At 50.9% G+C, this 14,048-nt stretch overlaps 3 protein-coding genes across 4 annotated transcripts; 1 reads left to right on the top strand and 2 right to left on the bottom strand.

Moving 5' to 3' along the window:
• LOC112899725 (ELMO domain-containing protein A-like) lies at positions 1-3,396 on the bottom strand. Of its 2 annotated transcripts, XM_025968305.1 has the most exons (9): positions 3,213-3,319; positions 3,025-3,181; positions 2,649-2,717; positions 2,033-2,148; positions 1,884-1,938; positions 1,357-1,477; positions 1,202-1,249; positions 670-764; positions 1-575 (listed from the first exon to the last, which is right to left on the bottom strand). In XM_025968305.1, the coding sequence occupies exons 1-9, from the start codon at positions 3,317-3,319 to the stop codon at positions 474-476; spliced, it is 870 nt and encodes a 289-aa protein (XP_025824090.1). In that variant the 3' UTR covers positions 1-473. The 2 variants fall into 2 exon arrangements, with proteins under 2 accessions (XP_025824090.1, XP_025824088.1); XM_025968303.1 differs by having other exon boundaries at positions 3,025-3,396.
• A 675-nt stretch (positions 3,397-4,071) lies between these two features.
• LOC112899723 lies at positions 4,072-8,472 on the bottom strand. Its single transcript, XM_025968301.1, has 5 exons — positions 8,000-8,472; positions 7,173-7,571; positions 6,453-6,545; positions 5,466-5,605; positions 4,072-4,726 (listed from the first exon to the last, which is right to left on the bottom strand). The coding sequence occupies exons 1-5, from the start codon at positions 8,348-8,350 to the stop codon at positions 4,291-4,293; spliced, it is 1,419 nt and encodes a 472-aa protein (XP_025824086.1). The 5' UTR covers positions 8,351-8,472; the 3' UTR covers positions 4,072-4,290.
• A 3,867-nt stretch (positions 8,473-12,339) lies between these two features.
• On the top strand, positions 12,340-13,703 carry LOC112899724 (vegetative cell wall protein gp1-like). Its single transcript, XM_025968302.1, has one exon. The coding sequence runs from the start codon at positions 12,468-12,470 to the stop codon at positions 13,551-13,553; it is 1,086 nt and encodes a 361-aa protein (XP_025824087.1). The 5' UTR covers positions 12,340-12,467; the 3' UTR covers positions 13,554-13,703.
• The last annotated feature ends 345 nt before the right edge of the window (positions 13,704-14,048 follow it).

The raw sequence follows: 14,048 nt of genomic DNA on the forward strand, positions 1-14,048 counted from the left end.
CAGTTCTAGCTTTTTAGGCCGAACCAAAGAGGCCATCGGGCTCCAGCGAAGGTACCCAGACCAAATCAAATGATTGTTGGGCCGGCTCAATCCGAGCTCGGCCTTTTACAGGTTGTCGTCCGTTGCCAATGTACACCGTCATGAATGATGAACACATACATGGCCACATAGCATTTCCAGACGACTTTACACGATCCTCTTGTTTACAACGAAACCTAGGATCTGCCGGTATGTCGCTCAAAAGAAAAGGAACCCTAGTACAAGGGTAAAGCCAATAATAACATCCCAGCTGCTGGGTCTGTCAGGGTAGCTAAACAGGACAGCACAATCCTATGAAGCACATCCACAGTCCACATTTATCCTAGATTCCTCCAGCATTGAGCTCAGTGTACGTGGTTCCAACGTTGTAATTCTTCACGTGTATGGAGCTGCGCTGTCTGTGGCAATGCCAGGTGTGTGACCGAGTTCAGTCGCTAGCGGGCGAGAAACCTGTATGATGGCATGTCCTCGATTCTCTGAATGTCTTCGAGCAACAGCTCCCTCTCGAGCTGGCGCCGCGTAGATTTAATAACCGACTGCAGCGATTGTTCGACGATTTGGTCAGGATGGAAGGTGCTTGGTACAAAGAAACGTGTCCAAAGGATTCCGTATTAGAAAGGAAAGACGTACATTAAAATCCATGTAACTGGCGTGCATGTCGAGCCATTTCTGGTCCATCAATTTGAAAGTTATGCAGTAAAGAATGTCAAATGCTCGATCATTTTCTGAAAAAAAAAAACAAAGGTCAGATGGTCCTACCTGGAGGTAATTGTGAAAACATGATTGCTCTTAACCAGCTTCTATTAAAATCTAATAAAAATATATATCTCTAGAGGGCCTCACACAGGTGTTAACCATTAAACCTATAATGCTGTATGGGTTTCTACACCCTTACTGAAAGTAATTGCAAAAATTTTAAGTGGCCCTAGCTAGCTGCAGTGTGTTTCTAAGTAAACATGCATGTTAGACGCAACTAGGCAAGTCAGCTGGGGTCATTGAAGTTCTCCAAATTTATAAGAATATAGCTATGTTGACAACCAGTAACTATTCGGTTAAGTCAGACTGTCAGAGACTGAAAGACATTTCGGGATAAAGGCCTAAACTAAATCAGTTCTGTAAGATTTCAGTCCTATACAAACGTAACAGTAAAAGAACAACTTACCTTTAAGTAGATTTAGGAACACTGCTCCAATCAATGACTTTGGCTTAGCTGCAGCGAAATCAACTTCAGATCACAGTTGTTCATGATGACTGCCAAACTACGTTCACAGTTCAGATCAACTTAATAAGAAATGCTGAAAAGTTTGACAGACAAACCTGCTTGAAGCTCAAGCATCTGAATTAGCATGAATGTAATGTTTACACCAGCTACAGCAAAGGGATACTCCCACAACGCTCTATCACCATTCTTCTTACCAAGGAGCTCCTGGAAGGATTTCTGCAGAGAAAGGGACTCACTGAGCTGAATTGGAGGCCCAATTTAGAAAGATGTAGTTCAACATAGTGGTGGTAACTGGATTTCCCGTGGGTTTTTTTTCTAATTATATAATGCAGCATAGCTGGACAAATCTTACATCTTTACAGGATCTACAAGATAAATTATCGACCATTTCTTCATTTAATGCAATCATCAATGGATCATTGGCTGTTCAATTGCCGCAATAGGAAGAAGGCAGAGTTTCAGTGAAATTCCAAGGAACATGTAAACTATGCGAGTCCTTTAGATCCTTTCGAGATCAAGCTCAATAAATAACATTTCAAGCCACAAGGGATGCATAAGCCAACATTGCAGAAATGTTGAGATGAATGTGAACAAGCACTTGGGTCAAGTGATTTTTACTCACTGGAAAGTTCTTAGAGAAGTACAGTAAATTCTCCAAAGATATATAACCACCACCTCTGTAAATTCAACAGAACATATGATGACACATTTGAAATTTAACAAATGAATGGCTTGGTAAAGTGCACACATTGGAATGAAGGGAGGAAAGACCTGAAATCTGTAGATGGATCTTTCCCTTGCCATCCCATGTCCTTCCATTGATCTGATACTAGCCCTAGAAGTTCAGTTCCAGGAAAAGAAGCACGCCAAAGGGCCTTCAGTGCTTTCTAATGGATATATGTGTCAGTACATAACCAAAATTAGATAGACCAGGAAAGGGAGATGGAAAAGTATGCTCTAGATTCCCATGCAAAACTGAAACACAATTCAGATATCTTTATTTCTTAGGGCATGGGAGCAACAGTAACAAATTATTACTACAAGGATAACAATTCATAAGCAAGCATATGATTGTTGTACAGTTGGATCAACTGGCTAATTTGAGGGGGGGGGTTCTTTCCTCCTTTTTTTAATACCTATATGTGGCTAATTAAAATGATGGATTGAAAAATGAAATGTGCAAGTGCCTTCAAGCTCATTGTAGATATTAGACATTTTCACCTTCCCCCGAACCTAAGCATGAGCATGCAACTGTACTGTTAGGTATATAAACACACGTTATACCATGAGAGTTGTCATCTTGAATTTGGAAACGGAAGCTCATTACAGCACATTCGACGGTAACAAAGAAAAAATGTGCATTTCAATTATCAGCTAGAGCTCGCACCTGATGCTCTAGATTTGAACTATCATACTGCACTTCTATCCGGTTCTGCAATCTATGCAAGCACTCTTCCTGAAACAGAGAATGATCAATTATTATTGCTGTAGGAATTTTCATCGTCCCATGAATCATACATATATGACAGCAACAACAGGCAATGCAATCAGAAAGCCATCAATCAATACTACAATTCACGTTTCCATAGATTGCACCCTGGTGGAGAGAGCGGGTTAAAACTTTTCAGGGGAGGATCGATCATTCATGTTTCAGAATAATGATCGCGTGCAATAAGGGGATAAAAGATGAGAGAAGATGTTGCTAACGCCTGCGTGGAAAGCATACAAGCCATTACGGAATGAAACGAGAAAGAGTTTTTCACCTGAATGGCGGTCAGATCGAACGAGAGGCGCGCTTCGCTATCCCTTCTCTGCGCGCAGACGCACGAGAGCCCCCTCCCGATCCACGCCGTGGACACGCCCACGACCTCCGCTGCGGGCGCACGGAAAGGGAAGGGGGTGAAAATCGTCACCGTGAGCCTCTGCGCCGAGACAAACAGCGCGATCAAACGATGAAGCCACGCGCGTACCCGGCGAGGAGTGGTGGCGGTGGTGGTGGACGGCGCCGGCGCCGGAGAGGCGGCGCACGGCGACGAAGGAGCCGGCATTCTGGTCCATGCCGAACGAGCGCGCGCGCGCGCTGCTCCCCGCCTCCTCGACCTCGCCCTCCTCCGACTCTCTCTCTCCTCTCTCCCTTCCCGACCTCCGCGTCTACGCGCCGCAATCCGCGCGGGAACCCATGCATAGCTGGGGCGGAGGGAGGCCGCGGCTCCCCAATCCTGGCGTGCGCGAGATCCCACGGCCGGATCGACCACGAGGGCTGTCCCCACGACGCGCCGCGCCGGTGGCGCACCCCCCTGGTTTAGCTGGTTTCTTTGGCTGGCAACTTGGCGCTTCTCAATTGGCTTGGCTCCGGATGGTGGCGCGAATTATTGCTGTAGCGTCTCGCTTCGGCTTGACGGCTTCCCTGTTTGAGGCGGCAAGGACGTTTAGCGTGGAAAGCAACTTTCCTTTCCTAGCCAATCCCAGAGGCTTTCAAGCAAGGAGGATAGAATTGAATGAATCTTGGTGTACCAAACGAATGTCTTCAGGTTGCAATGTTGTGTTTAACAGCGCCAAAAGAAGACTGAAATCTGAATTTCACTGAAGAATATGGTGTCCAGTGATAGATCAGTTTATCAAATAATAAAGGACACCAAAGAGCTTATCATGACCATCAGTCTCGCAATCGGCAAAGATCTAGATCAACAACAGTGTGTGTTCCCAAAGACTGTCAGCATATTCCAGACCAAGTGGCCAAAATATATCATTCATAATTAGTCAGCCTATAGCTGCAGCATAAAATATATTGATGCACGTGAGAAGCAACATGCATAGACAAACGGCAAATGAGCTTTTTTTTTAAGCTCAATTTTCTTACTGATGAAACCAGAACATCCACATTCTACAGAGGCAACACAAATTTACAAGTTATCTATGAAGTACATCAAACCTGTCACAAAGGTTTGGTGTAATTCATACTCCATAAGCATTATTGGAGATTGATCCTACACTCCTATTCAGAAACAAGTAAGTGATTCTTTGGGTTATTATGGAACTGACTGATACCACCGGCGTTTTACTTCAGTTTTCATCCGAACCTCCCTGAGCCTTCCATCAGTTCCATAGTCTCTCTCCATCACCAGATTGATCCCTTCTTCTGAGTACCACCCAACCCCAATACAGAGCACACCGTCCTCATTGATGTCAACATAGGCAGTGACGCCACCAGGTAACCAAAGCACGGTGACATCCTGCATGTCGAGTATCTCCTCCTCCCCAAAGACAACTGAGCTCTCAGGCAAGGTTCTCTTCTTCACAGTCTCCATGCACAAGTAGACGAAAGGAGAACCGCCCTCTAGCTCTTGCATTTCATCACTGAAAATTGGTGTTGCACTGACTTCGTATACTTTCCAGGAGCCTGTCAGTTCTGATGGTTTGGTCCGGCTTCTTTGGGAGAATGGTTTAAGCTCAACAAGTGTATCACTGCAGAGGAAATAAATGCAGTTCCTTAGAAAATTTGTAAAGCCAATATTGTTCAAAATTAGACATTATTTATATATCCAGCCCACGTGAAACAATTTATGTTTTTCTTTAGAAAAAATCATGGCCGTTCATGACTTTACATTCCGCCCATAGAGAAAATCTGGAGTTATTTAGTCAAATGGCTCCTCAGCTCGTGTTTGGTCTTCCACTTCTTTTTCTGGTTAGTGTCTGCATACAGTTACTAGTGAACCAATTAGGTTTGAAACCCTCAAATAATTGACCAGACATACAAGAAAACTGTACCTAGAAAAGCTTCCTGTATTTCTATTTTAGTCTCTATGAACTTGATGTTCTAGTTGTGAATCATACAGTCTAGAATCTGTACTTTATGGACCCCATGACCCACAAAAAAAAATGGCGGCGCATATGGAGGAAATATTTGATATGGACACAAGAAGATTTTGTTGCCAAATACAAGGAGGTCAGCATCTTTTGGAAGACAGTGTAGCTCATCAGGAACAAGAGTGAGCACAAAACCTTATAGAAGAATGTCACCATATCCTGAAGTGAATCACACACAATAAAATTTTTAAATAGCCTTGATTGAAATATTTTTAAAACAGTCGTATCTATTATACCATCCCTTATCCTTTCTTGATTGGTCTGAACAACCTTGAACTATTATTGTCATGAGCAGTAAAGCAAACGGATAAATTCATAGGATAAGGCAGAGCCTTACTCTTCAACATGGATATTTGCTGGGCTGGCCCATTTTTCTTCATATACAGCAACCCTTACAATTTGTATGTTAGCTCCTCCTTCGTTAAACTCAATTGTATGCACAATCCGCAGCCTATTGTGGCAACCTTTGACAAGGCACTAAACACAAATGGATGTCATAAGTCATCGATGATAAACCGAAGTACCAGACCCACATGCAGGCATGCAGCATTAAGTATCATGAGGCAACAACCACAGACATTTAGATACAAATGGTGTCCATATCTAATGGACACAGGAACCTCTTTCCAGAAAGACAATATTGTTCAAACTTGAAAGTTGCAGAACAGCTGGTTAATTAGTAACACAATTCACATATACCCCCACAAGACAAGTTGGGAAGGATTTTTCCTTATCCTTACAAAGTAAATGCATGGCTGGTGAATTCGCTATTTGTACATGTGTATAATTCAATCGTAAAACTCATTAAAATTGCCTGAAAGTGCCACATTTATTGAACACTAGAAAAGTACATTAATGAGCAACAAAGCCACACAAAAGGAAAATGGTTTCTATGTAACAGGTAAAGAAAACAACAACGAGAAGGAAGAAATTAGCACAAGATGGTTTCAAGCAACATATGATACCAATCGACTTTACAGCAACAGAGCCTTATAGCAAATTTTGGTTTGGAAATATCAGCGACTTTCTGTATGTCAAAACTATAGCCTTTCAAGGTACTTTGCTTGGGGCAGCAAAAAGGTTCATCTAGCAAAGCAAAACTAAGTTATGGCATCCACATGTAAAACAGAAAGAGAAAAGAAAAGAAGAAGATATATGGCATGCACTGGCCTTGTAATTTTCTCCAAGAAAAGATGTTCATGTACAGAAGCAACTTATTCTACTTAGAATATAGAGATAAGCATTCTTATCATTCAAGTAAGCCTAGACCTTTGAGTGCTGTTTGTGAAAAATGAAAATGGAAACTTAAGTGAAGTAGACATACTTGCTCAAACTTATATGTTGGTGAAAGGAAGTATTTAGATTCATCATATTCACCAATTGCAATATCAACCGGACCTCTAGAGTATGATCCATCCTGAAAATCAAATAACAGCGGCCAAAAGAGTAAGTACTGGGTTATTCATAGACAAGAAGACATAAGCTGATTATATCCCAGTTTGCCAGAGAAGTTAATGACTAGAGAATAATGCACTTGAACAAGAATGGATATATAAGGGATCAATGTCTTTTAACTGAAACTCACTGAAGAATTACTTGCTTGTAATGTAGCTTCTCAACGCTTTTGAATAATGCAGGCCTCAATGTATAATAGTTCTAATAATTTTATAGCATTACCTCACAACTAGATTCTTTTTCTGACAGAGAAGCCCATCTAACTGTTCAAGTATTGCAAGGATGAAATACTAAATTCACATTTTGAATACGAAGATCCTGGTTGGCTGGTGGCTAACAAAAGTGACAAAATTCCTGATTTTGCAAAACATAGTAAGAAATATTGATGACCGTTGAAAATATGCCATGGTTTCAGTTAGCAACGAATATAAAGAAAATGCTTGGGACATCTCTAGCCTACCCCAACTTGCTTGGGACAAAAGGCTAAGTTGTTGTTTTCAGTTAGCAACGAATATAAAGAAAATGCTGCATATAGCATCATTAGATTTCATACAGAAAAAAATTGGAGGCGAAGACAAAAGAACCCTACCTCAAAAAATACGATTCCAGGCTCCATAGCAAAAGTTTCTTCATCAAGCACAGCACTTCTGTTAAGATCAAAAGACTCATATGAAGGCAAATCAGCTGTTCCCTTCCCACTAGAAGCATCATAACTCCCACCGCCATATGATGCGATCTGCTTCACAGCTTCCCCGAAAGGATTGATAGGGACCCAATTTGTTCTCCTTCGGATCTCGGAGCCATGACCACTATCAAAACATTTCTCGATGTGAGAAAGAGTGTAGCAGTCATAAAGGTACTCTTCTTTGCTCCCAACTCCAACAGGCTCCATCTCTGCTGTGATTGGCGAGAAGACAGCTCCAACACCCTTCCAGTTACCACTTAAGCTACTCGCAAATGTATCCCAAGAAGGCTTTATAACAGGTTCCTAAGATTGAAAACTAATAACATCAGAAGCTTCCATCAAATTGTTAGTAATAATGTATGTCGAATTATTAAGCAAACAATTTGGTGGGAGAATGTTGTTCCTCCCAGCTTAATCCCTACCATTCACCGCTATATGAACCCTACCAGAACTAATTAGAATGCTTGAACCGAATGAATTATCCAACCATCAATTAGTGTATCTCTGACGCAGCTATTGGCTTAAGTCTAATAAACTAACTTCAAACTGTTGATTGATGTAGATAACTAAAGCCACCGGTTGGATTTCGCAGGATTAACATGAGAAGCCCTCCACCGTTCCTCCAAATGCTAATACACTACTGCTAGAAACACATGTATATTGTATCCGCCTTATCTTTGTAATCAATGTCAATTACATATGATGGACAGATTGGCAAGCAGCATGACAACCTGAGTTTGGAGCACGGTCTCGACCTCCACGAGCATGGCTCCAGACACCAGAACCCTGGAGTCCGCATCATTGCCCTTCCTCCTCGGCGGCGGCGGCGGGAGGCGGCGTCCGCCGGGGCGCCTCCTGCGGCGGTGCTTCGGGCCCCGGCCCGCATCCTTTGCGGCGCGTTCGTTGTCGACGCTCCAGACGTTCTCCTTCCCCCTCGGCGACGCCTTGCCGCCCCCGGCGGAGCACGAGACGGAGGCCCTAGGCGGCGCGACGCCGCGGGAGGAGGAGGAGGAGACCCGGCGGCGCGGGACGGGGAGGGCGAGCCCGCCGCCGCCGCACGCGCCCAGGCACGGCGGCTGCATGCTCTGCTGCTAGGTGTAGTGCTCGATCGATGGTCGCGTGCGCGCGCGGTGCCGCTCGGCGTGGGGGAAGCTGTGAGGTTGGGGATAGTGCCTCGGGGAACGCGGCGAGATTGACATGTGGGGCCCCAGGCGCGCGAGAGCCTCATCTACGTGGAAAGCGGCTCTTGAGATACACGCGTTGTCTCTTGCAAAAGGAAATACGTGTTCTCCGTCTGAGAAGCGCCAAGCGAGGCATACGCCTTCTCAGATCAGTAGTGGAGTACATTATAGTAGACTTATAGTATAGCATGCTATAGTTTAGTAATTTTGCAAAAACTTTGACGCAACGTGAAAGCAGATGGAGCTGTACGTAGTAAGTACAAACATTTGCGTCACACAATCAGCTCATCGGTGGCTGTAGTAGAAGACACGAAAATTGCAGCACCGTAAACAGCAGCGAGCTCTGTATCTCGGAGAGTCCGAGGTGCAACCGGGCAAGCCAGCAGTAAGCTTACAAGTAATGTATCTCTTTCTTCCGAGGAGCAAAAATACAGTACAGTATTTCGCAAAGGAAGACAGAGACATCCTCGTCGTCGTCAGTAGAGCCAGAGAGGCATGTCCTGCCTGGCTGCTTCAGCGCGGGCGGAACTGAGCACCTCCACGGGCCACGGCTCCACCTTGTCTGAAAACTCTGAACCCAAAGTCCACTCCTTTCAGTTCTGCCGCGTGCATCAGTCCAGCTCGACGGACCCCAACGCTGACCGTTCGAGACCCGACCCACAAGCTTCTTCTTCAACCAAAACCTAACGGGGGAGGACGCGTCGTGCCGCTCGCCGACCGAACCCTCTGCTCTGCTCTGCTCCTCCAACAACAATGCCGTCGCGGGGGGGGGGGGGGGGGGGGGGGGGTAGGGATGGCAATCGGGTCCACGGGTTCGGGCACCCGTCGGGTTTCAGACCCGACGGGGGTGGGTTTGGGTGCTATTTTGCACCCATGGGTCCGCCCGAACCCGACCCGTCTAATTTCGGGCGTGGGTTCGGGTTTCAAATCCGATCCATGGATGCCCATCGGGCGCCCGAAAAGAAGCCTTTTACGAGTTTTGGCCCAGCCCAACAAGATTTGGCCCAGCCCAACAAGAGTAACCCTAACCCCCCTGCCCCCTTCCCCCAATCCCCCATCCCTCTCCCTCAGTACTCTCTAGCAGCCGCCAGCCGCCCAGCCCCCAGCCGCCACCCCTGTCCGCCCCTGCTCCGGCGGTCCAGCAGGTCTGCAGCAGCCCGACGCGCCCCCGCTCCGGCGGTCCGGCTCCGGCCCCTTGCTCCGCCACCCCTGTTCGCCCCCCCGACGCGCCCCTGCTCTGGCGGTCCGGCTCCGGCCCCCTGCTCCGCCACCCTTGTCCGCCCCCCGACGCGCCCTGCTCCGGCGGTCCGGCTCCGGTCCCCTGCTCCGCCACCCCTGTCCGCCCCCCGACGCGCCCCTACTCCGGCGGTTCGGCTCCGGCCCCCTGCTCCGCCACCCCTGTCCGCCCCCCGACGCGCCCCTACTCCGGCGGTTCGGCTCCGGCCCCCTGCTCCGCCACCCCTGCGCCCAAGCCCGACGCGCCCCTGCTCCGGCGGTCCGGCTCCGGCCCCCTGCTCCGCCACCCCTGTCCGCCCCCCCGACGCGCCCCTGCTCCGGCGGTCCGGCGGTCCGGCCCCCTGCTCCGCCACTGTCCGCCCCCCGACGCGCCCCCTGCTCCGGTGCTCCAGCGGTCCGACCCCTTGCTCCGCCACCCCGTCCGCCCCCCGACGCGCCCCCTGCTCCAGTGCTCCGGCGGTCCGGCCCCCTACTCCGCGCCCAAGCCCGACGCGCCCCCTGCTCCGGCGCCCAACCTGCTGCATCGCATATTTGATGGCAAAACCCGACGGGCACCCGCACCCGACCCGAAACCCGACGGGTTCGGGCGTGGGTGCAAAATTCCACCCATGGGTGCGGGTGTGGGTTTAGTTTTCGACCCGATGTCATTTTCTCATGGGTCGGGTTTTGGCTCCACCCGACCCGAATCCGACCCATTGCCATCCCTAGGGGGGGGCCGGCACCGCCGCGCGCGCATCAATGCTCGGCCCCGCGATTATGGCGCACGGCGGTTGGTTGGCCCAGCCCTGTCGAACAGCTCCCGGTACCCGATCGCCGGTAAAGCTTTCGCGCGATCGCTGCGCGTACGCCCGCCGGCCAGCAGGTTCGACCGGTCCAGGAAAAAGCGACGCCTATTGAATTGAAATCCCAATTATGAGGAGCTGGAGAGAGGAGGGGCTTTAATTCTCCCAGCATGTCAGCTTGTTCGTTCCGGCCGATGGATCAGCGACCGGAGCACGCCCGCCACCGACAACTCCGGCGCCAATCCCGGCAACGCCGGGCAGAGCAAATGGCTCCAGAAGCGTCCAGCGTTGGTTCCATGCGCAGCACATTTTTGAGTTGCGCCCAGCCATCGGCGACGCGTGTGTCGCTTGACGGATCGTCACTTGGCATCATCTTCTTTCTTCCTGCATGGTTAAAAGGGGCATCATGTCACCTCCATTGGCATGGGATCGCGAATCATTGGAGGCCCTAGAAAAGGCAAATGCCATATATAAGAGTGCGCCGAGCCGCTGATGCCCAGGATCCGAGGCGGCTAATGATCGGAACGGGGTAGTTGGAGATAAAGTCGGAGCGAAAAATGATTAGCGAAGAGCTTAGCTTTGCTTTCCTTGCAATGCATGCAAGAGCTAGCGCCCCTCAATCAGCGTCTCCATGCCCTACACCGGCTTTACACGTATCAAAACGGCACAAAAAGGCAGGGGAGAAATTAACCCCGGCCGGGCCAAGCGTGGTGGTGGTGCACTAATGCGTGCGCTAATCATTGTACCGCAGATATGAATCGAGGGTGAGCCCAGGCGCGACCAAACGAGGAGATGCCTTAAGAGCTCGGAGCGGCCGAGAGGACGATCCAGGCTGGCTGTCCGTGGAGACTCCTGGGCCAGAGATCTGGCCTCCTGTTCCCGAGACCCTTTCAGGTACGAGCCGCGCAAGGACGACGGTGGGAGGCTCAGTGGTTAGACAAGGTTAAGTCTCTGACAGTAGTCTGTAAGAACGTACTGTGGCATTACCATCAGGGTAGATAACTGACGACTAACTGCCCAACTTTATTTGATCTGCCGTTACCGGAGCTCAACCTGTGCAGGACAGCAGTGGGTGTATTGTAGTGTGTACCCTTCTCCTTGTGCAGAGGCAATGCTTCGTGAACCATCAGAAAGAAAGAACAGGACGATGCTGGGGCCGATCGTGCTCGTCGCTTTCGGCTCTGAATGCTGGATTTGTTGAGTGCTCTGAATTGAACAGTCCAGAAACCATCCTGGTCTGCGGACAGTCTAGAAACCGTCGTGGTCCGCGGCATCGAGTGAGGGGGAACTGGACCGGACCGGACCGGAGTCCGGACGTGTCGGTCACGGCAGAAAACTTGAGGTCGAGCCGGGGCTGAATCGCTTCAATTTGGAGAAAAATTCAGTTCGTCTTGGACGAAGTGCACGCATGGTTCAGAAGATGCGTCCGTTCACAGCTCGTCTCCATCTTTTTTTCACCTTCTGTTGCCTGCAAGCATTCTACTACTGGTACACTGTTAGTCCTTTAATCACTAGACTGTCATCCACCATAGTGCCTGTTTAGCAAAGAAGACACTTGCATTGGTACGGTACACTCAGGACTCGCGACCACAGATAGGTAGATGTCGGCGCGCGAGTACTGAAAGGTGGCGCCATCAGCTACGAAAACCGTACGTATACGCGTGCATGCCAGTTCCCTAAGTGGCTACGTCATCATTAGAAGCTGGCCCCAACGCTGAGCTGTGACCCGTAAACATGGCTCCTCCCCTCGATCGAGCTTTCCCTACCTGTCACCTCTCGATGACGGTGGGTTTTACACGCGATCACGCACGATCAGCGGAGCGCGCTATATATAGAGCATCGTCACTGGAGCTCGCTCTCACAGTCACAGCACTGCTCTGCTCTGCTCAGGTCAGAGCACACAGAGGCGCGGCAACAGAGAGGAAAGCTCGTGTGCCGAGCAAGAAGGCACGAGGAAGCTGAAAGGAGAACGAGTTCGGGAGGGAGCCGGTCGGGTAACAATGGCTCTGCTCCCGCTCTTCCTCTCGCTCCTCCTCGTGTCGTGCGCTGCGCAGTCGCCAACCTCGTCACCGTCGGCGTCGAAGGTTCCTCCGGTCAGCGCCTCGGCGCCGCAGGCCTCTGTCGCGCCACCGACCACGGCGGCCTCGGCGCCTCAGGCCTCTGTCGCGCCACCGACAATGGCAGCCTCGGCGCCGCAGGTCTCTGCCGCGCCACCGACAAAGGCAGTCTCCGCGCCGCAGGCCTCTGCCGCACCACCCACAACGGCAGCCTCAGCGCCAAAGGCCTCTGCACAGCCACCAACAACCGTATCCGCGTCGGCGCCGCAGGCCTCTGCGCAACCGCCAACAACAGTAGCCGTGTCGGCTCCCAAGGCCTCTGCCGCGCCGCCAAACCCAGCGGCCTCCGCGCCGCAGGTCTCTGCCACGGCGCCAACTACAGCAGCCTCACCGCCGACCACCGCTGCCTCGCCGCCACAGGTCTCTGCCGCACCTCCTACCACCGCCACCTCGCCGCCACTAGCCTCCGCTGCACCGCCGACCACGGCCGCCTCTCCGCAGCTGGCTGGCACGTCACCTCCCGTTGCCTCTCCGCCACTACTAGCCGCCGCGTCTCCCGTCTCTGCATCCCCTCCAGCCACGTTACCTCCGCTCGCATCGCCACCTGCGGCCACGCCGCCTACCGTGGCCGCGCCAGCGCCCGCGATGCCGGCTCCAGTGGCCTCCCCGCCCCTGGCAATGCCACCGGCGTCGCTTCCTCCATCCACCCTCCCTCCAGCAATGGCTCCGACGCCGCTTCTCGCTGCCCCGATGATGCCGCCCACCGCCGCGCCCGTCACGGCTCCCGCTCCAGCCCCCGTGTCCCCGGCTCCGAGCGTCGCCCCGACCCCGTCGCCCACGCTGGCGCCGGAGCTGGCGCCCGCGCTAGCGCCTTCGCTGGCGCCGTTCAGCTCGGTGTCGGTGAGCCCGACGCTGGCGCCGGGCCCCGCGCTCGCTCAGGAGGACGACTCGGCGGCGCCGAGCGCGCGCGCCGGTGGCGCCGCCGCGCTGGTGGCCTTGGCTGCCGCCGGGCTCGTGGTCTTGTTCTAAGTAGAGCTGCGTTTACCGTTGCCTCCGTACTGCCCGTCGCACGATCTCGTTCTCATGTTCGCGTTTTATGGTTGCATGTATGATTCTTGCTGTACAACACATTGATAATTTATTTCTATTTACGCATGGACGGACGGCTTGCTTTTCTTTTGCTCCGGGGAGAGAAATCTTGCGTGCACCTCCGATTCGCCATGGATCAGTCCCTCTTGGCTGTTGCTGCAACTACTTGTCAAATGCATGCTCGTGTTGCGTTTTTGTACACGCTTGTTGCGACGTAAATGCACGTGAAGATGCCTGAATCGACCTCTTGGTAGATGCAATGCAAGCCTGGACCGGAGGAGAACTGCCTCAGTAACAGTACGCCACTGACGGTAGGTAGATCGCAGGCAGGCAGTGCTAGCTCTTGCCGACAGATTTTGCGATGGGGAAACAGAGAAACTTCTAGCGGTGCTACCGACAAAGTCGCCATGAAACGCGACGAACGTACAATGCAGC

The sequence above is a fragment of the Panicum hallii genome, chromosome 7 (genome assembly GCF_002211085.1).
Source record: "Panicum hallii strain FIL2 chromosome 7, PHallii_v3.1, whole genome shotgun sequence".
Classification (NCBI taxonomy): domain Eukaryota; kingdom Viridiplantae; phylum Streptophyta; class Magnoliopsida; order Poales; family Poaceae; genus Panicum; species Panicum hallii.

Coding starts and splice junctions, on each gene's coding strand:
- LOC112899723 (XM_025968301.1), bottom strand. CDS start 8,350: ATGCAGCCGCCGTGCCTGGGCGCGTGCGGCGGCGGCGGGCTCGCCCTC. Junction 6,546..7,172: donor CTGGAATCGTATTTTTTGAG/GTAGGGTTCTTT, acceptor TTTGATTTTCAG/GATGGATCATACTCTAGAGG. Junction 5,606..6,452: donor CAACATATAAGTTTGAGCAA/GTATGTCTACTT, acceptor ATTTGTGTTTAG/TGCCTTGTCAAAGGTTGCCA.
- LOC112899725 (XM_025968303.1), bottom strand. CDS start 3,309: ATGCCGGCTCCTTCGTCGCCGTGCGCCGCCTCTCCGGCGCCGGCGCCG. Junction 2,149..2,648: donor GTTCAAATCTAGAGCATCAG/GTGCGAGCTCTA, acceptor TATATCCATTAG/AAAGCACTGAAGGCCCTTTG. Junction 765..1,201: donor GTTCCTAAATCTACTTAAAG/GTAAGTTGTTCT, acceptor TTTTTTTTTCAG/AAAATGATCGAGCATTTGAC.
- LOC112899724 (XM_025968302.1), top strand. CDS start 12,468: ATGGCTCTGCTCCCGCTCTTCCTCTCGCTCCTCCTCGTGTCGTGCGCT.